The 20,879-nt window shown below is 43.1% G+C and overlaps 1 protein-coding gene across 1 annotated transcript in view; it reads left to right on the top strand.

Annotated features, from left to right (window-relative positions):
- The window catches only part of RBM38 (RNA binding motif protein 38), a 32,452-nt gene extending 19,256 nt beyond the window's left edge, over nt 1–13,196 (top strand). Inside the window, exon 4 of the mRNA XM_027848736.1 lies at nt 11,704–13,196. Within this exon, the coding sequence (XP_027704537.1) occupies nt 11,704–12,001 (298 nt within the window). The 3' untranslated portion in view covers nt 12,002–13,196. The remainder of the gene's footprint in view (nt 1–11,703) is intronic.
- The last annotated feature ends 7,683 nt before the right edge of the window (nt 13,197–20,879 follow it).

Genomic DNA, 20,879 nt, shown 5'->3' with positions numbered 1-20,879 from the left:
GGCTGTGATTCCCAGGCTCTGCTCGGGGAGTCAGGTCCAGACGTTTGTTGTTCGTGGTCCCCAGTGGGAGCCCTCTGAGTTCCGATCGGGTTTGATGTATGTCCCAGCCAAAGCTTAATCATTGGGAATCCCCCAAGCTGCCCTTCCCCACTGCTGTTCACACACAGACTCACATTGCCTAATTACTCTTCTTTCCCCTGACAGAGCAATCTTTTGGCTTTTAATCAAATCTGCAAATACTGAATCATCTGCTTGGGTAAGCCCTGGTTCTACAAAGAGGTCTAAGATAAAGTTGGCCCTCATGGATTGTAGTCTAGTTGGAGAAACAAACCCTATCCAACAAATACTATAGAAATTAATGGTAATACCCCTGATTTCTGTAGTGTTTTTAAAAGGTCTATAAAATGGCATTTCTTTGCAACAACTCTTAAGTTAAAAGAGTATAAATTATTACTACCTTAAATGTAAGGTATTATGTTTAACAGACGTAGAAGTTTGGGGAGGTTCAGAGAAGTTGAGTAATTTGGCCAAAGTTTTGTTGCTGTTGTTGTTGTTGTTTTTAATAGTACTTTTTAATTGCCAAGGTGCTTTTTCTGCACAACAACCCTGTAAGCAAAGTTCTACAGATCATTTTAGAGGTTGGGATACTGCTCAGGGAGGGAAGTGATGTGCCCAGGATCATCTAGCTAGAAGACGACAGAGCAATGATTTGAACTGGTCTTAGGACTCCAAAGTCATTGCTTTTCCCACAGCATTACAAGTAGGGCCAGGACTTATGCTCAGTGTAGAATATGCTAAAAGTGAAGCAAGTTACAGACTATGAGTGGTAGCAAGTTCAGAGGAGGGAAGAGAATCTTATGAGCTCAGGAAGTCAAGGAAAACAATATGGAAGAGTCAGGAGTTGAACTCTGGACCTTCAAGAATGGGTAGGGTTCAGATAAGCAGAAAGGACATGTTCAGGGGGAATTAATTGTGTAAAGTGGGGCACTGAGAGGGTGGATGCAGAAGATGTGTTTGAGATACTGTGGGAGCATCGAGGTGGTGCAATGGATAGAGCACTAGCCCTGGGGTCAGGAAGATCTGAGTTCAAATCCAGCCTCAAACATTTACTAGCTGTGTGACTTTGGGCAAGTCACTCAACCCCAATTGCTTCTCCCAAAAAAGTCCAATCTGACTGTGTGTGTGTGTGGTGGTTAAATTTGTGTTAAATTTGTGGAGGAAGAAGGGCAGATATTGGAGGACCCTGAATGCCAGGCTAAGGAATTTATGCTCTACTAAGCAGGGAATCAATGAAATTAATGCCTAATCTGTAGTGTGACTCTAGTTTAGGTTCCAAAGAATTTAATTTAATTTTTGGAGGGGGCTAGGCAGTGGGGTTTAGTGACTTGCCCAGGGTCACACAGCTAGTAAGTGTCAAGTGTCTGGTCCGAGATCTGATTTGAATTCAGGTCTTCCTGATTCCAGGGCCGGTGCTCTATCCACTGCGCCACCTAGCTGCCTCAGGATTAAATTTTATTGTGGGTCAGAGGAACAATGGTCACTTATAAATGTAGAGTAATTGAATTCCTTTGGAATAATTCTGTCAGCATCTCTAAGCTTGGTTTTGGGAAAAATGCTACACTTTGTAGAATGTCTGGAGAGGACTGGATTTGAGTCCTGCTTCTGGCACTTGGCCTAGTTTCCAGAACTATACAATGTGGGTGATACTACAAGTGGTCATCCACTCTCTGCCTGAAGACCTCCAATTAAAGGGAACCCAGCATTTCTCAGGGGGCATCCTCAAGCAGACGCTGGACCACTACGTGTCAGCTGTGTTATGGGAGAGATTCCTTCTAGATACGGATTGGACTGGCTGGTTGCTGAATCTCAAATTCTGCAGCCCATAGTATCTGTTGTGTAAGGGGGTTGTGAGGGTCAGAGAGACTGTACAAAAAACATTTTGTAAAGCCTAAAGCACTATGTAATTGTCAATCCTTTTTAACTTGGTGGCCCTGACTTTTCATTTCTTACCCATTTGGATGACTGCATATCTCAGCACACAGTTCAATTTGTTCTTGATCTTAGGTGAATTGATACTGGCATTGAATAGATGTTGGAATCTTATATTAGGGAATACTGTTGACAGGAAAGAATATCGGCTGATTCCTCCACTGATAGCCAGTAGATTATGTCTTAAAATTTTATCACTGCCTTTTGTTTTTACATCAGTCATTGCCAAATACTCTTACACACACACACACACACACACACACTCAGTGAGACTTCCCTTGTCATAAAGAAAATCAGCTAACAAGACCAGTGAGCACAATGACCCTGACATATGGTATACCCACTTGTAATTTGTTGAACTCCCTACCAAAAGAAGAGTGGTACATTTCCTCATCTCTTCTTTGGGACTAAGACAGGCTGTTAAAGTTCTACTTTGTTTTAGTGGGTTTTTGTAGTGTGTTTTTTTTTCGGGGGGAGTATTATCATGGTCATTGTATGAAATACCTTTTCACAGTGGATGGAGAGCTAACCTCTGAACCAGGAAGACCCTGGGTTCAAGTCTTGCTTCAGGCATGGACTGGCTATATGATCGTGGGCAAGGATTTACCCTCCTACTGACTGCCCTGAACAGCTCTCTAAGATATCTGTAGCCTACCGAGGGTTGGACATCTTCATTAGTAGAGGTATTTTCCTTACCGGGAGTTCCTTGAATTATTGAAATTACAGGACCAGATTTGGGAAACAATTGTCTATATAATTTTCTTATTTTCACTTCACCCTAGCAGATAACTTCTTCACTTTGGTTGTGCCCATATTTCTCTGATGCTTGGTTGAGATTTCAGGGGACAAGGAACTTTGTAGCCTGGACTCTGAAGTAGGAACTGCCCATCACAGGGTGTCTGGTAGGCCCCGGCCGCACATGAGCCATATAGCGCTCAGTCCAAAGTGACTGAAACCAAACTGGTCTAGGGACAGGCAGAATTAAAGCTGTATTTAAAAATAAATGATTCTAGATTACTTTCAAATATATAACATCTAAGCTAAAGGCTAAACACAGTGTTATTGAATGGAAGTTGTAGAGGACCTGCTTTAATAAATTATTTCATTAACTTCCAAAGAGCCATGATTTTAGTGCTACCTCTCCAATGCCTATCGAAGTCTTTCTGCACTGTTTCATGACTTGCCATTGTCAAAGTAAATCGTCAGCGGAGGGCTGAGGGTCCAGTGAGGAGCCCCTCCCATTTTGCTAGGCCTTCTCGCCAGATCTAGTAGCGTTTTCTCGGCCCTCGTACTTTGTGGCCTCTCCACAGCCTTTTGACTCGACCTGTATAGTGTCTCCTCTCTAGGTTTCTATGACACTGCTCTCTCCTGGTTCTCCTCCAACCTGACTTCTCCTTCTCACTCTTTGCTGGATCGTCTTTCAGGTCACGCCTGCTAACTGTGGGTATCTCCTAAGACTCTGTTCTTCTTCTCCTGTTATCTCACTGGGTGATCTCATCCCCAGCCATGGGTTCACATGATCATCTCCCTGGAGATTATTCCCAGATCTCTACACCCAGCCCTAACCTCTCTTCTGGGCTTATCCTGCATCACCAAGTGCCTCTTGGACATCTCAAACTGAATGCTGTGTAGACATCTCAAACTCGACGTGTCCAGAACAGAACTCAGTATCTTTTCTCCCAAATGCTCCCCTGTTACTGTTGGGGAGCCACCATCCTCCCAGTCCCTCAGGCTTGCAGTGTTAATGAGGTTCTCAACTCCTCACTTTCACTTACCTTATTTATCCAGCCTGTTGTCAAACCTTGTTTCCACCTTTACAACTTCTCTCGTATATGTCTTCTCTCCAGTCACACAGCCACTGTCCTGTTTCAGGCTCTCATCCCCTCACATCTGTCCTGTTAAATAGCTATCTGATTGGTCTCAAGCTTCTCCCTATTCCAGTTCATCTTTCACTCAGGTGCCAAAGATACCTTCTTAAACTTCAGGTCTCATCACGTCACCTCTCTACTCATTAAACACCATTGGCTCCCTATTACCTGGAGAATCAAATAAAAAAATTGCTGTTTGGCTTTGAAAGCCCTTCCTACCTTTCCAATTCACTTCCCTCCATGCAGCAACACTGGCCTTTTTCCTGTTCTTGCACATGACATTCCATCTGCCATTTCTGTCCCTTGCCCTGGCTTTTCTCCAGGCTTAGAATGATCTCCCTTCTTATCTGTACCTTCAAAGTCCCAGAGCTTCCTTCAAGACTCTTGCCTTCTGCAGGAGGCCTTTCTCAGTCCCCCTATGTTAGTACCTTCCCTCTGAGGATACTTTCCATGTACTCTGTGTGTGTATCTATATCTATGTCTGTCTTTCTGTCTGTCATCTATCTATCTGTCTTTCTATCTATCTATCTATCTATCTAGAATGCACATAGTGTTCTATGTGCACATAGCTGTTTGCTTATTGTCTGTCCCACTAGAATTTGAGTTCCTTGAGACCAGGGGCTCTTTGTGGGTCTTTTTTGTTTTCCTTTTTGCCTTTTTTTGTATCCCCAGTGCTTAGAACAGTATCTAGTACATAGTAAGCATTTCATAAATATTTGCTGTTTAATTGACAGGTCTTTGCATGATATCTACAGTCCATCCCTGGAGTCCCATACTTTCTGACTTAATGGGATTTGCCAGAATTTGGGCTTGCTGGCATAGCCCAGGATGCAGAAGGAAAAGTTAGGGTCACTTCCATTGACTGGGATCTTAATGAATGGCTATGAATAATTTGTAAATCTTCCATTAAGCTTTTCCTCCTCATTGAGGCTCAGAAGTGACACTGAGTTCTTGAAGGCTGTACCAGCAGAGGAAGCTTTGGCTGAAAAGATTTCAAGGAGGGCTCCTGGACTGAGCTGTATGTCTGTCATCAGACGACTAGCCTTGTTGAGTTCAGAAAGAGTCATCAGGTAGGCCGCAGGCTGATTTTTTCAGGCACAGTAGGTCATAAAGTCCATCACCTAATAGGTTGAAAGAAGAGTTGCAGTCTGCCTAACTGGTTGAAGGGGTACACACACTTAGAAAATCCTGAACCCTTGTAATATTTAAGTTTAGTTTATAATTAGTGTGATAGATTGAGTGGTGCTGCCTAGGCCTAGATCTTGAAAACAGCTTGTTTCTTTAGGTAGACTAAACATTTCCCTTGCAATTTTGCTGACACCACGAATTTACCAAGAAAGGGTTTGTTAAAGAGTGTAGAGGTAAATATCAGCTCAGCCCTCTGTGAATCGCTAGGTCTAAATGGTGTTGGAGTGCCCAGTTCAGGCTTTGGGGATTATGTGTTGGGTGAGGATTATAAGGACCTGGGTCCATTTCCCCCAGGACAAAACCTATATCATCCTTTGCCTCTCAAGTTTTAGGGAAAAATTAAAGGGGGGGTAATATAGGACTTACATCATAAAAACTTTAAAGAGAAGTATTGGGTAGCTTGACACAGTTGAGTCAGATCATGGTGTTTCTTCTCTGCTTGGAGATTATGGGTCAGGACCCCAGTAGTTTGGGGGAGTCACAAAGCCCACTGCGGGGTTAGTGGTAATGAAGATGACGCAACATTATGAGTAATGGTTCAGACATTGGATGACAATTTAGATCCAAAAACATCTAAACAGATTAGAAAAAAGGAACAAATCCAACAAGAAGAAATTTAAGAAATATACAGGATGTCCCAAAAGTCTTAGTGCGGTTTGGAACTGTTAAAGCTTAAAACTGCACTAAGACTTGTGGAATACCCTGTATAGTTCTGTACTTGGCTTCTGAAAAATCACCTTCACATTTACAAAGTGGTGGAGGCAAAACAGTGAATGGAAAAAAAAAATGACTGGGGGTTTCAGCAAGCTCAGTATGAGTCACCAGTGTGACATGGCCAGCGAGAAAGCCAATGTCATATGATGCTACATAAAGAGAGTTGCATAGTGTACGCAGGACGAAAGGTGACAGCCCTATTGTAGTCTGCCTTTGGCAGACAGTATCTGGAATATCGGGTTTGTTCTGCACCCCCAGGTGTCATGGGGGACAAAAGAGCTCTGGGTTTGGTTTCAATTCTGGGCTTAGTTGCTTAACCTCAGTTTCCTCCTTTGTACAGTAAGGGAGGCAGACTAGATGTGAGAGGTTCATTCCTGCTTTAAATTTATGACCTAAGTAAAAAGCCCCCACAGGAGAGTGACCAAGATGGCAAGGGGCCCCTAGGTCACGCAGCGTGGGGATGAATAGAAGGGAGTGGGAATGTTTAACCTGGGACCGAGAAGGGCTTCTGGTGCTAGTAGTGGGAGGGGGCCAGCCTGGGGATAGCTGTTCTAAGATGGATGAAAGAAAGAGTAGTAATAGTAACAAGCACTTCCATAATGCTTTAAGACCATCAGAAGGCTTGACGTACAATATCCCATTTGGTCATTGAACTAGCCCTTTGAGCATCACTACTACTGGTACTATTGATTGTCATTTTATAGAAGAAAGAGAGGCCCAGAGTATCTGAAAAGTATGGAAGAAGGTTTAGACTCATGTGATCATAGAATTTAGAACTAGAAGCAACATTAGATAGATAATCTGGTCCAAACACCATTTTATAGGTTGGAAAACTGAGGCCCATTGCGGGAAAATGACCTTGTCCTGGATCACACAGGAAACAAGGAGCATATCTAGGTTCTCTATCCAGAACCGGATCTCTTTCCGCTACACTCCCTTGTTCTGCTTGTCTGCATAAGCCAAGGCCCGACTAAAAGTGGTGGGTGGAGGTTTCAGAGGAGGTAGATTTCGATTGCATGTGAAGAAAAACTTGCTAGGGGGCCGTCTGAAAGTAGAAGGGGTTGCTTTGGGAGGCTATTTGATCACTTGTTAGGGATGTTGTTATAGTATAGACTTTTGGAACACGCAACCGAAAAATATTTTTACTTAACATCTTTTTTCAATCAACAGAAACCCACCTTTGCGCTTCTCCCTTTCCCTCTCCACCCTCCCCAGCTGGAGAACAAAAGGAAAAATAAAACTTCCGCTTTACACTACATAAATGTGGCATGTTGTTAATAGCAACAATAAGGAGCCCCAGATTTAAAGTCACAGGTCCTGTCTCAACTCTTCTTTTTGCTACCACGTGACCTTAGAATGTCATCTCACTTTTCTGGGCCTCAGTTTCTTCATCTTTAAAATGGGTCATTTGGACCAGATGGCCTTTATGATCTCTAACAAGCTCTGAACAATGATCCCAGTACTGGTTTCCTTCCAAGCTCAGCTTAAACCCCAACTTCCACATGAGACCTCTCCTGATCTCCCAGCTGCCAGTACACCCCCCCTCCATTTACCATGTGTCTATGTGTTTGTTTTGCATCTACTTATATGTACATGTTGTTTTCCCTTTTTGGCTCGTAGGAGGCAAGGATGATTTAATTTTTTGTCTTTGTCTCTCCAACACTTGACACTTAGTAGGTACTTAAATGCTTACTGATTGATTATTTATAACATTATTATTAGCTAGAGCCAATTGCCTTCTTTTTCCCCAAGGAAACCTGTTCTTTTCCAGGTATGATGGGGTCCCTTGAGACTTTCTCTGTCTGGTACATGACCTGGTATCGTGGGACTTTTGCCTAATTGGCCTTGGGGAGCTTGGCCCACACCATCACATGCTGGTGAAATGGGAAGAACTGGGCAGAGAATCCATAGCTTAAAGTTTGCCCTCTCTGTCAGGGTGTCCTACCCTCCACCCAGTACCTCTCCCCCACAGTGACCAGAGCAGATAAGCTTCTAGTTTCTTCCCAGAACCAAAGGAGGGTGGCCTGATTAGAAAGTAACCCAGGCACATGCCCCAGCAGGCCATGGGGAGGCTGGGATATCGTGTTGTTGTTTGTTTGTTTGTTTAAACCCCATTTGAGGCTAGGCTGGAGTGGTAAATATTGACAGAAATTAGCTGCTGCAGGGATAGACTTGTGGTCTGGTAGAGGCCCAGGGAAAAACTTGCCCTCTCTGCCCAGAGGTACTGAGGGACCATAGTTGCTCTGCCCTGTTGTAAGCAGTGGATGGAAACCAGATGCCACCATCTCACTGGAGGGCAATGGAAGGGGAAGGTTTGTGGTACATAGTGAGAGGAAATAAGGTAGGAGGCTGTATAGGGAAGGGCAAGGGAGACCCTAAACCTGGGCCTGCTGTCCAAGTAACCCGCAGGTATTTTCCATTACCCTCAAATCATAAGGGGATTTTCTATGAACTTTATACAAGAAACCTTACTTGTTGGAGCTGGAGGGGACCTTGAGATCATCCGGTCTAACCCCCCGAGATCCAGAGGGGAGTGGATACAAGAAAAGTTGATAGCGTCTTTGGCCACCAACACTATAGCTTCTCCCCTGTTATTGCACTGAATCTTCTTGAACTTTTGAGGGAATTGCCACGGAGGGTGTGGGGAGAATGACAGCTGCATTTCATACTCTCCTAGACTTCTAGTTTCCTTCTTGTGGAGGTCCTGGGAAGTAGGACCCTCACCTAGAAAAGAGGGGATTGGGGTTGACCAAGAGACAGAGAACTGGAGTTCTCTTTGCATGGGCTGGAGAGGTGACCTGTGGTATGGTGTAAGATTCTAAAGTCAGAGGACTTGGGTTCAAATCCCAACTCTGAACCTTGTCATCTGCACAAGCCCTCTAAACCTCCCCAGCCCCTACTTTCTTCATTTGTAAAATGAAGAGGTCAGCCTAACCAGCTTCTGAGGTTTCTTCTGGAATCTCTGATCCTATGATCCAAGGAAGGAGAGCCTCTGAATTCTACACACACACCCAGAGGCGGGGAAGTGCAATTCTTACAGCTCATTCCTGCCTTCCAGCATGACTTCTCCTCCAAAAGGTGAGAGTCCCTTATTGTTTCTTTGGTCTGGTAGGACTGGCCAGAGAGAGGGTGAATGCCTCTCCTTCTTTCCCTCCCCAGCTTGGGTTCTTGGGGCCTGAAAGATAAACATCATCAAAGGTCACCACTGCAGAATATAATGCAAGTCACTGCCTGTTCCCAAAGGCTTGGATGTGTTGACATGGTAACAGCGGGAGGAATATTACGCTGAACAAAGCAAACAGAATGAATGCTGTGTTTTACCTAGCACCAGCAGCGTTAGGAGAGGTATGGAGACAGGCAAGGGAATTTAAAGGAAGAATCCAGGCTCTGGGTCCAGTACTTGCTCATCAGGACCCAGGAGCTATTTGTAGCAAACTGGAGCCTAAATGAAGCCCTAAGTCAGATCAGGGACAGACAAGCAAATGTGGACAAAATAAAATTTGACCTGAACCTTAGCCTAAAGTTTGTGTCCCATAGAGTTTTTTGGCCCAAAGAGCTTTTGATCTTTTTCCCCCCTTTGACCCATAGTGTTATTACTTTTTTAAGGTTTCCCATCATGCTTTATAATTTTCTAAGTGCCTTCATGGACATTATAAATCCCATCTTTATAGAGCATTACATTTTTCTCCAAAGTACCTTTAATCAGTTATCTCATGGTGAGGATCAGATAGGACCATAGAGCTAGAGTCATCTGGCCCAACCCCTTTATTTTCCAAATGAGGAAACTGAGGCCCAGAGAAATTAAATGTTGCATAATCCAAGGTCATCCAGGTAAAAAAACCTTCAGAGGTGAGATTTGAACTCAGGCACTTTGACTGCAGAGCCACTGCTGTTTGCATTGTACCATGATATGAAGGAGCTAAGTGGCTCACTGGACAGAGAGCACTGGACCTGGAGCCAGGATGACCTGAGTTCAAATCCAGCCTCAGACACTAGCTGTAAGTGTGACCCTGGGCAGATTATTTCACTGCTGTCTGCTTCAGTTGCCTCACTGTAAAATGGGGATAATAATATAGCACTTATCTCCCAGGGTTGTTGTGAGGATTAATTGAGATAATATTTGTAAAGAGCTTACTTAGCCCAGGGTCTGGAACATAGTTGCTGTTGGTGTTTGTCCTTCATTGTCATGACATCGGGAAGGTGATAGTGTTATATAAATGCCTGTTTCCTCCCCTGTATCAAACAACCACTTGAGGTAGGCAAGGCAAGAGTATTTTCCTATTTTATTGATAGGGACACCAAGACTGAAAGGGTACGTTGCCCAGAGTTACACAGGAAGCTGGGGCCTGATGATGTACTTAAGTTCTTGGTCAATTCGGTTGACTGTAAGTTGCAGAATAATTTTGGCATTGGTGAGAGCGCTTCCTGGGCATAATTGCCTGCACCAGCAAAAGCACAAGTGGGGAACAACAACAATTTGTTTTGTTGAATTGATTTAGGGGCAGAACTGAGACCAGAACTCAGGTCTCTCAACACCTAGTCTAGTGTTCTTTCTACTCCAGTCAATCAGCAAGCCTCTCTTAAGAGTCTGCTCTGTGTCAGGCTCTCTACTATGCTCTGTCAGGTTCTCTCCCTCTCTGTCTCTGTCTCTCTCTCCCCCTTCATCTCTCTCTTTCTCTCTCTCTCTTTCTCTGTCTCTGTCTCTCTCTCTCCCCATCCCCCCCTCTCCCCATTCTTTCTCTCTTTCTCTCTCTCCCCATCCTCTCTCTCTTTCCCTCTCTCTTCCATCCTCTTTCTCTTTCTGTCTCTCTTCCATCCTCTCTCTCTCTCATTCTCTCTCTCTCCCACCCTTTTTTTCTCATTCAGTCCTTTCCTGATTTCCAGCAAGACTGAAGAGTAAAGCCCATTCCCCGACAAGAAAGACACTGACCAAGGAGAAAAGAATGGCTGGCTCAGCCTCCAAGAGGAATCTAAGTTCATCATCCGTCTTTTGTTCTCACTTAGACACTGTGGCTTAGCTTCTCTTTTCCTAAGTGTCCCGTTTAGTCATTCATTGATTCACTCATTTAACGTATTTTTTTTATAATACTTTCCCTAGACCTCTCCTTTGCACTTATCTCACACTCCCTTTATCATTAGTTTTTTGTTTTGTTTTGATTTTTTTTTTGAGGCAATCGGGGTAAAGTAACTTGCCCAAGTGCACATAGCTACTAAGTGTCTGAGGTTGGATTTGAACTCACATCTTCCTGACTCCAGGGCTGTGCCACCTAGCTGCTGCTATCATTAGGATTTGTATCATTATATTTTGTATGTCTTCCTCTCTTACCACCCCCCTCTTTTGATTGTACGATTGCATTTCATATAATTTCCCCTGTATTGGCCACACACACAGTGAATAACTTGGTAGACATTCACTTATTCAGTAAGTATTTATTAAGTCAAAGGCCCTGTGGTCAATACAGATCTATATACACACATATACTCATTCCCAGCCCTCGAGAAGCTTACAATCTGGTCAGGGATGGGAGGAATAAGCTGCCATGGAAGAATTAAAATGTATCACTGGAAAGGTTGCAGACACAGGAGGTACCAGGAAGCAACATGAGCTGAGTGCCAAACAATTGATAGGAGCAGAAAAAAAGGAATCGATTACTCTAAGTGCCAGATGATTGATACAGACATCACTGCAGGATAGGTTTGTGGGGGAAGCTTCATGAAGGATAAAGATAAAGAGGTTTGTTCATAGTCATGTGGTTGCAAAGGGTCAAAGCTGGGACTCGCGGTCCTGTAATGATGCCGCCTAGCTAGAACGGTCTCGGGTCTTAGAGGGCTCGCACCACAGTAGCCACTATCATTCTGTGAATTTAACTGAGGGGGTCCCCTCTTCCTTTCAGCTTTCTAACTGTTTCTTTTCCCCTTTTCCCCTCTTTCTTTGGCTCCATAGGCTCACCCCACACTATATTTACCCGCAAGCGATTGTCCAGCCCAGCGTGGTGATCCCCGCTCCTGTCCAGTCGATTGCGTCCCCGTACATAGACTACGCTACAGCAAGCCAGGCCTATACCCAGTATACCACAGCTGCCTATGACCAGTACCCTTACGCCTCCTCTCCTGCTGCTGGTTTCGTGGGATACGGCTACACCAGCGCTGTGCAGGCTCCACTCGCTGCCACCAACCCAGCCGCCACCACCACCTTTGTGCAGTATCAGCCCCCACAGCTGCAGCCTGACCGGATGCAGTGAGGAGACCTGAGGAAGGACAGTCTGACCTCTGGAGGATACAGCCAGACGCTCCAATAGTGATGATACAAAATAAAACCAAAACACAAAAAAACCAGCAAAAAACATAACAAACAAACAAAAAAACCAACCTACCAGAAAATAGACAAATACCCCACCAGAAAAACTTTTTAGGTGCATATGAATACCTAAGCTATTTATATAGTATTAAGGGTAGGCAAAAACCCTTTCAAATCTTTACTTTGTTCATGGAAGAAGAGAGAGTTCTGGTTTTTTTTTTTTTTTTTTTTTGTTAATCAGCACAAGTGATGTCTTGATGATGGCCTAATAATGATGGGAAAATCTAATTGAAAACCATACAATTACTTGCACAATTTCGTGGTCTGCTTCCAATATGTCTCATCTTCCAACATCTTTCTTCTCTCTTCCTTCCCACCACTCCTGACATGTCCACGTGCAAGCCTGCTCTTTACCATGAGGTACAAAAAGATACTTGGCCAAACAATGCAACAATCTTCTCTCTTCCCCGCCCCCCTTTCTGGTTGTACAAAAACTTTGTAATAATACTCAGATGCCTTACTGAAAAAAAAAAAGAACTATTTTTTGAATATTTATTGCGATTTTATTCGCATGAGCTGTGAATTGCAGACAGAAGGTTGGTAATAAGTATCTGCCTGGTTTAATTCTCATTTACTAAATTATTGTATGTAGGTAAGTTTCTAAGAAAATGACTGAATCATTTCAACATACAAAAGGGAATATTGTCCTCAGTGGAAAGTAAAATATTCCTACAGTCAACAATGCACTGTAATATTTTTCTTATTTTAATTGTTACACTGTTCAGATCTCAAAATTTAAGTATGTTTTTTAAATGGGAAAAAAATGCTACTTGCTCCTCCCTTATCACCCCAGGAATACAGAACATATTGTATACTTTAGAAGCTCTCTTGTTATTGCTGCAACCTATGGAGAGAAAATGATGACAGTATTTATGTAAAATAAAGGAAGTCTGCAGGATGGGAGCCAGCAGAACCAGGGAGAATGCCAGGAACTGATCAATGGTGTTAACCTATCGGAACAAAAGGAAAAAGGACATTTTATGCCTGTGGTACGACAGCTGTCTAAATAAAGAAAACAGTCTATATAAGTTAAGTGGATTTTTACCAAGAAAGCAATAAACTGTTTAAGATTGTTCTTCTATGTGATAATTGTATATCATTCACCCCTCTCACACTCCCCAGAAGGGGACATAAAAGTAAGCCAATGATGATGGAATGGAGTGGGATCTACTCTTACTTAGGAATCAGAGTGGGGAATCCTCAATAGAGAGAGCCAGGAAGGTTCATATGATCTAATATTAGCAGGGTAATTTCTCCAGGATTGGTTAGCCTAGCTATTCCTCCACCCTCTAGTTAAAAGTCCTGCTGCCTTTAGCCATCGTCTACACCCACACTGTCCATAATTTTAGGATATGATGAAGTGAGACAGAGGGCCTTACCATTAGGGTTCCACAACCCCAAATCCCTTGGATGTTAGAACTGGAAGAGAGCTGGAAAGAAAATGACCTAGTTCAACCTTATTTTTCAGAGGTAGAAACTGAAATCCTCAAAAAAAAGCATTGCATTCAAGGAGGCCATCCCTAGTTTCTGGTTTGTCCCAGCACTGGGTTGTGAGGCTGAATATCACCCATCACATGTAGCAGGGTCCCTCGAATATTCGGGACCTTTTGCCCAGGCCTGTTTGGATTTCATTGTCCCTTTGAGCTTGTTTGAGTTTGGCATTTTTGGTTTCTGGGTTTTAAGAGCTGTTTCTGAAGATGTAGCCAAGTTATATAAATACTTAACACTCTCTCCTTCGTTCCTCCAACAAAGCAGTCAGGGCTGGGCTACCTGTGGGTGAGCCAGCTTTCACAAGCCTCAGGGACCTGCTGGGCTGTAATACATAGTGTTAAGGAGATTGGAGGACAGTAGAAAATTGTGTTGCTATTGATAAGCTTAGGGTCTACTAAAGAACTCTTTTTGCAGCAGGGAGGTCTGGTGGAGGTGCTTTTGGATTTTTGCTTGAAGCTCGGAGTGAAGAAAAGGTCAGATCTCCAGTGACCTGTAATGGATTGCATTTTAGTTATTTAAACACTGCCTTCTTGCATTTCACCAGTAAAACGTGGAGAGCTTTAACTTGAACTGAATTTCTAAAATGGGCTAGTGTGGTCAAGAAAACTTGGTAGTTTTTCAGCCTTGCAAAAAAGCCACTCACAAGAGCCAAGGAGTGAGACTGTGTGGTGTAACTAGGTGTTTGAGCTTAGGCAAATCACTTTTCTTCTCATCGCCTGATGCCCAGGCCCAAATCCCCATTGTCCCAGAGGCCATCATCTTGTGCCAGAGGGTAGCCTCCACTGGAGGGCTTAGCACCTTCCCCCAATAACCCCAACCTGTACTCCACTACCTGTTCCTCATCATGAGCTCTCCATCTCATTAGGGACAGCTGGGTGGTACAGTGGATAGAGCGCTGGGCCTGACGTCAGGAAGCCCTGAGTTCAAATCTGGCCTCTGACGCTTACTAGCTGTGTGACCCTGGGCAAATCATTTGTCCTTTGTTTGCCTCTGATTCCTGATCTGTAAAATGGGGATAATAGCCCGTATCTCCCAGGGTGGTTGTGAGAATCAAATGAGATAATAATTGTAAAGTGCTTGGTACATAGTAAGTACTATATAAATGTTAATTATTATCATCCTAATGGTGGTCGCTAAAGACTGCTAGGCCTTGCTGTCAGTCCTGGGGCTTCATCCTAAGAGTCACCAGGCCTTTTCCTCTGTCCTGCAATGAACTCACTTATACATGTTGTCTCTTCCAATTAGAACATGAGATCTTTGAGAACAGGGATTTCTTGCTTTTCTGTTTGTATGTTCTCAGTGCTTAACATAGTGCTTGACACTTGGTAGGTGTTTATTGCAGATTATTCTATTTTGAGTCTCAGTTTACTCCTCTGTAAAATACTTCACATTCTGGTAAGTGAATTTTTAAAAAATATGAAGAATGCAAATTACTTTTCAAAATGGTGGCCACCTCCCCAATGACAAGCCTTTCTTCACTTAGCCAGGCTGGTCTCACACCTTTTCTGATTTGCAGGGGCCTGCTAGAGCTACCAGGGGTGGGGAACCTGCAGCCTCGAGGCCACATGGGGCTCTCCAGGTCCTCAAGTGTGGCCCTTTGACTGAATCCCAACTTCACAGGGAATTCCCCACCTCTGGAGCCTTAGGATCTGACAGTGTAGTCTTCCCAGCTCGGAGACCACTTCTACTATATGGCAAAGCAAAGCAGAACGATTTTAGTTCATTTGAGAGGAATGCTTTATGGAGAACTTGTAACATGTTGAAAATGCAGGAATAGCAAAATAACATATAACATATAATGCATGCAACATGCTATGAATTATATAATATATTGAATTATAATATTTGTTATATAATGAAATAATATACAATTATATTCTAATAATATAGTATTAATATAAACAATGTTATCTATATTATACTACACATATAATATGTCACGCATGTTATGTATCACATGTATGAATATATATGTATTTTGTGTGTATAACATGTTATATACAATAGATAGTTGTGTGTATAATGTGCATATTTTGTATGCACAATGGTATATACCACACATGTATATATCATATACACACATGTATTTTACATGTGTATAATACATGTATAAGATATATAATATCATATACATGTATAATATAGTATGTGCATAATTTTTCTCTCTTTCTACATCACATTTGTTTTCCTCTTAACAATTCCACTGGAATGCCATTCTATTCCATTCCACGAAGACCAAGTACCTGATAGATATACAGCAGATATACTGAGATTTAGAACAGGGGAATCCAGATTTTTTGATAGTAGGGCCCCATGATCAGGAATCCTTATATGTTCAGAGGAAGGAGGCAGGGAAGGGAAGGGAATGAGCACTTGTTAAGCACTTACTGTATGCTAGCCTGCTATAGCCCCTACTATATTGTGTTGTCTTTACAAATTTTTTATAATGAGGAGGCATGAATTCAGTTCTGTAAATGATTATGTTTAATTTCATTGGCCTAAGCCCGCAAACATGATAGCTGGTAATAATAACAGTAACTAGCATTTTTATGGTATTTTAAGGTTTGCAAAGCACCTTACAAATATCATTTCATTTTATCTCTACAACAGCCCTGGGAGTATGTATGTATTATTATCCCCAGTTTACAGATGAGGAAACAGAGGCAGGCAGAGATAAGCAAGTATTTGAACTCCAATCTTCCTCAGTCCAGGGCTCATGCTCTTCTATACCTCCTAGCTGCCTGTTAGCAAAGAGGACGTTCTATAAGGATGTAGAAGGTAGAGAGGCAACGAGGCCTTCCCCTTCCATTATCTATATGCCCAATACTGTAATTGGGGGAATGTTTTTTTTCTTTCTGCTAGAAATCTCAGGCCTGCCGCACCCCAGGGTCAGTTGCACTGCATTTGGCCCTTCACTGACCCTACCCTAACTAAAGGATTTTACAGTGGCACAGTCAAAAGAACCTTAGATTAGCTGTAGGAGGATCTGGAGTTCAAATTCTGTCTCGAACACTGACTATTTATATGGCCATAGATAAGTCATAAAAACACTCTGGACCTCAGTCTCACCATCTTTAAAGAGAAGGGCTTGAAATAGATGCTGTCTAAGGTCCTTCCTGGCTCAGAATGTCTGGCCCTGTGGTTTCAGCTAGAGATACCAAATACCATAATGAAATCCAAAGAGTCATAGGACTCAAGGGAGGTAAAGCTCACCTTTGGCCTTCAGGGTTAAGTAAGGAGAGGACTTCATAGAACAGGTGGGATTCCAGATGGGCCTTAAAGTGAGGGTGGGATTTTGATGGGGCATGTAGGAAGAGAAGGTATTCCAGGCAGAGGGAGCAAAGGGAACAAAATGGTAGAAGCAGGAAAACACAAAATTGGTGAGAGAAGAAGCAGAACAATTTGGCTGGAGCAGTTTTATGGAAGATAAGACAGTCAAGAAAGACTAGGTTGAGGGGCGGGGGTGCAGACTGTGGAGAGTTTTGCGTTCCAGGCTAAGGAATTTGGACTTTGTTCAATAGGCAATTGGGACACATGGAAGGCATTTGAGCAGGAGAGTAGCAGAATGAAAAGTCTATTCCAGGAAACTCAATATGATGACATAGGATTGTAGATCTTAAAAGGACCTTGGAAACCTTCCAAGCCAAGCCCCTCATTTTACAGGTGAGGAAATGGAGACTCGGGAATAAGTGGCTTGCCAAAGCGTCACAAGAAGGATTGGAACACCCAGGTTTTGTGACCCCAGATCTGGTACACTTTCCTCTATACATCCTTAGCTGTATAGGATAGCTAAGAGAGGAAAGAGAGATTGGAGACAAAGATCAGGTAACAAGCCATTGCATACCTTACTGTCAAAGCTCCTTCCTTTTTGTTGACAAGCGATTAAATGGGAGATTGTGCTTTTTTCAAGGCAGTTTGTTGGGAAGTATTTGTCGTGTTGAAACAAGATCTATGAATAAATTTTAAAAATAAATGAAAGGGTATTTTTAAAAAAGAGGTCATTTCAACAGTCTAGGTACAGGAAAGGACTGAGCTAGGATGATGGCAGTGGGATGGTTGGTAAAAAGCCAGTTTGTCTTTGGACACCAGTTTCCTCATCCATAAAATCAGGACCGTAGGCAAATTATCTGTATGACCTCTTCCTGCTCTGATTCTATGTTCTTGTTACTAATGGGAGAGACCTTGCAAAGGAAGGCTAGATAGGACTTGGTGAATGATGATGTGAGACTTCAGTGTCTTAAACCTTGATGGCCAGGAGAATGATGTCCTCATGAACCAAAACAGAGACGTTGGGAAGAGGACCAGCCAAGCTACTCAGAAACTTGAAGGACTTGCTGAAGATCCGACAAGTTGAGGGACAGAGGTCCAGAGCTCAGGTTTCTTGTCCCAAAGGCCAGTCTGTTTCCATCACACATACCCAACATAGCATTTTCACCTGACTTAAGCCTTTTGAGTAGGGCCCACTTCCTAAATGTTTTTTCACTCAAGTTCTGTTTTGCTGTGCCCATGAGAAGACTAAAGCAGGACCCCAGCATGCGTACCTATGCTTTAAAGGGGGCCCAGACAGCTAGCCTTTGGTAGTGTGCACCATAGGGCTGATACAAGAGAAGAGATGAACCCTTGTACATGTTTCTCTGAAGGACTCTCTGCTGAAATGTGTTCAGCATCACTCATCCCTTTGCTTTCCCAGTTGCTTCTATTTTTATATACGGAAAATTCCTATTTCCGACATATAGGGAATATCCCAGCATCTGACGGAGAGTGGTTTCAGATTTCCAAAGTCTGAATCTAGACACCAGTCTCTCTAGGGCTTTACTTCTCATTACAGAGAGCCCCCCCCCCCATCTCCTTGTGCTTCTAAATTTGAAAACACGGATGGAGGTCAACAAGGTTAACCAACAGCTCCTGACCCAGCCATTAAAAAAAAAACATTTGTTGTCCTGATAAAGTATCGGTGGGTGAAGGGAGTGGTTTAGGGTGATACTCATGAGCTCCAGTCACTCTGATGTGACTTATCTTGTTAAGACACTTGTGGGGACTGAATATTTCCTGTTGGAAACCTCAGGGTGTGTTACTATCAGCCTAGCAACACCAAGAAGACGTAGAGAAAGTATTAGCTCTAAGAACTTTAATAGGTTTTTAAAATTCCCCTGAGACAAAAGCAAGATTTCTGTGCTTTAGGGTTCTAGTGAATACCGGGCAAAAGTATTCACCAGATCATTTAGGTCAACTGAAAAAATCAAAACATTCCATCTGCTATTGAGTCAAAGGGGCCTGGACAGTAGCTTTTGAGGTTAACACCTGTCTGGCCTTTGAAGAAAACTTCAATAATTAGTCTTTTTAGACAAAAGAAAACACATTTTGTTTGACCTTACCCTTGACCAAGTGAATTCTCATCAAGCATCAAGAATTTAGTTTAATTGATCTGTGAGACTGCTCACGGTCTGAGTTATAGTCACTCAGTCTCTGGACCACTGGGGACATCGTACAGGAACGGATGCATAGGTTTCAGATAGATGTCCATGCATGCAGGTTGGCCAATTTAATCCAATGAATGTTTATTAAGTATCCACAAAGTCCAAGGCCATAAGGGATGCAAAGACAAAAACAAAATAGTCTACCCTCAAGGTGCTTACATTCCATGAGACCTGTCCCTGCCATGTCCACTCCTAGGTAGGCTGGCTAGGCAATCAATGAACGAGTCATCCAACTACCCAGCATAGTTTATTTGTGGAGTGCCTCTAAAACCCTTCTCTAATGACTCATGGCTCATTTCGTTGTAGAGAATGCCTTGACTTTTCAAAGGCCATTACAGTGAAGTGTACCCCTTGCCAAGTCCCAAACAAGTTGCTAGTCATTCAATAAATAATTATTAAGCACCTACTATGTGCCAGACACTGTGCTAAATACTGGAGATACAAATATTAAAAAGACAGGCCTTGCCTTCAAGAAGCTTACATTCTAATGGGGAAAGATAGCACATAAAAAGTGGGTAGGGAGGAAGGCACCCCGGTTCTGGGACATGATGGAAAATAGAAAGGAATACAACCAGATAGGAAGTGAAGAGATGGGTGGCCTTGGAACCTTCCTTAAATGGAGGCTTGGGGAGGAACTCTAAACTTCTCTCCAACCAGAAGGACAGGGAGCACTAATAAGATCTGAGTACCAGGGTTGATTTGATCTCGGACCATGAGGTTCCTAGATGTGCTAAATGTGAATGAAAAGGCTAATCACCAGTTTGATCTCAGGATGGTCAATTTTTCTGCCCTAGCAACTCAGGAAGGCTGTCTGCTAAGGAATAAAGGGGTCACCCTTTGTGCTGATAGACAATGAACCCACTGATGAAATTGTGGACCCTTGGAGTATTGAAGCAAGTAGCATCTCTCATGAGACCAGCCTAGGCTTGGTGTTGTGAATACAAAGGAATAAAAGGTTCCATCTCTGATCCCGTGGAGGTCACACTAACAACACAGCAACAATACAGGAGAGTCACAAGGCAGCATATGATTCTGGTGCCTGATTGAGCAGTAGAAAGTGCAGCATCCTAGGATTTCAGAGATGGAAGGAACCTCACGGTCACCTCATCCACAACATTCTTGACAAGTGAAGACCTCTCATGAAGGGGAACCCATCCATCGCTCCACTTTTTGGATAGCTCCGCTTGTGAGAAGGTTTTTTGGTTTTGTTTTCATTCCCCTCTCAAAGTAATATGTAGAACTGGAGTTCAGAGAAGGGATTGAGCCACACATGGTCTGGAGTGCCTCAGGCAAGGTTTCATGAATGGGTTAGGATTTGAACTGGGCTTTGAAGAGCAGATAGAGGTTGAATTTGGAGAAAAGAGAGGCTAGATGGAGCTGTAGATAGAGCACCAGTCCTGGAGTCAGGAAGACCCAAGTTCAAATCTGGCCTCAGAAACTTATTAGCTATGTGAGCTGGGGCAAGTCACTTTACCCTGTTTGCCTCAGTTTCCTCATCTGTAAAGTGAGTTGGAGAAGGAAATGGCAAACCACTCCAGTATATCTACCAAGAAACTCCCAAATCGGGGTCACAACCAAAAATGACTCAACAGCAACAACTCCAAGTTGCAAAAATAAGCAAAGCCAAAGACACAGGGATGCAGGAGGGAAAAAGAAAAAGGAAGGATGAATAGAAGAGTAGAAGAGGAATGAAAAATGTGTAAGAATGGCAAAAACTACAGTGGTCAGGACACCTGAAATAGCTGACTGGCCCTAACTCAACCATCCACTTCTCTGGGCTAGAACGCTCATTTT

The sequence above is a fragment of the Vombatus ursinus genome, unplaced genomic scaffold (genome assembly GCF_900497805.2).
Source record: "Vombatus ursinus unplaced genomic scaffold, bare-nosed wombat genome assembly UNPS02000580.1, whole genome shotgun sequence".
Lineage (NCBI taxonomy): Eukaryota > Metazoa > Chordata > Mammalia > Diprotodontia > Vombatidae > Vombatus > Vombatus ursinus.
This window is presented reverse-complemented; position numbering and strand designations above follow the sequence as displayed.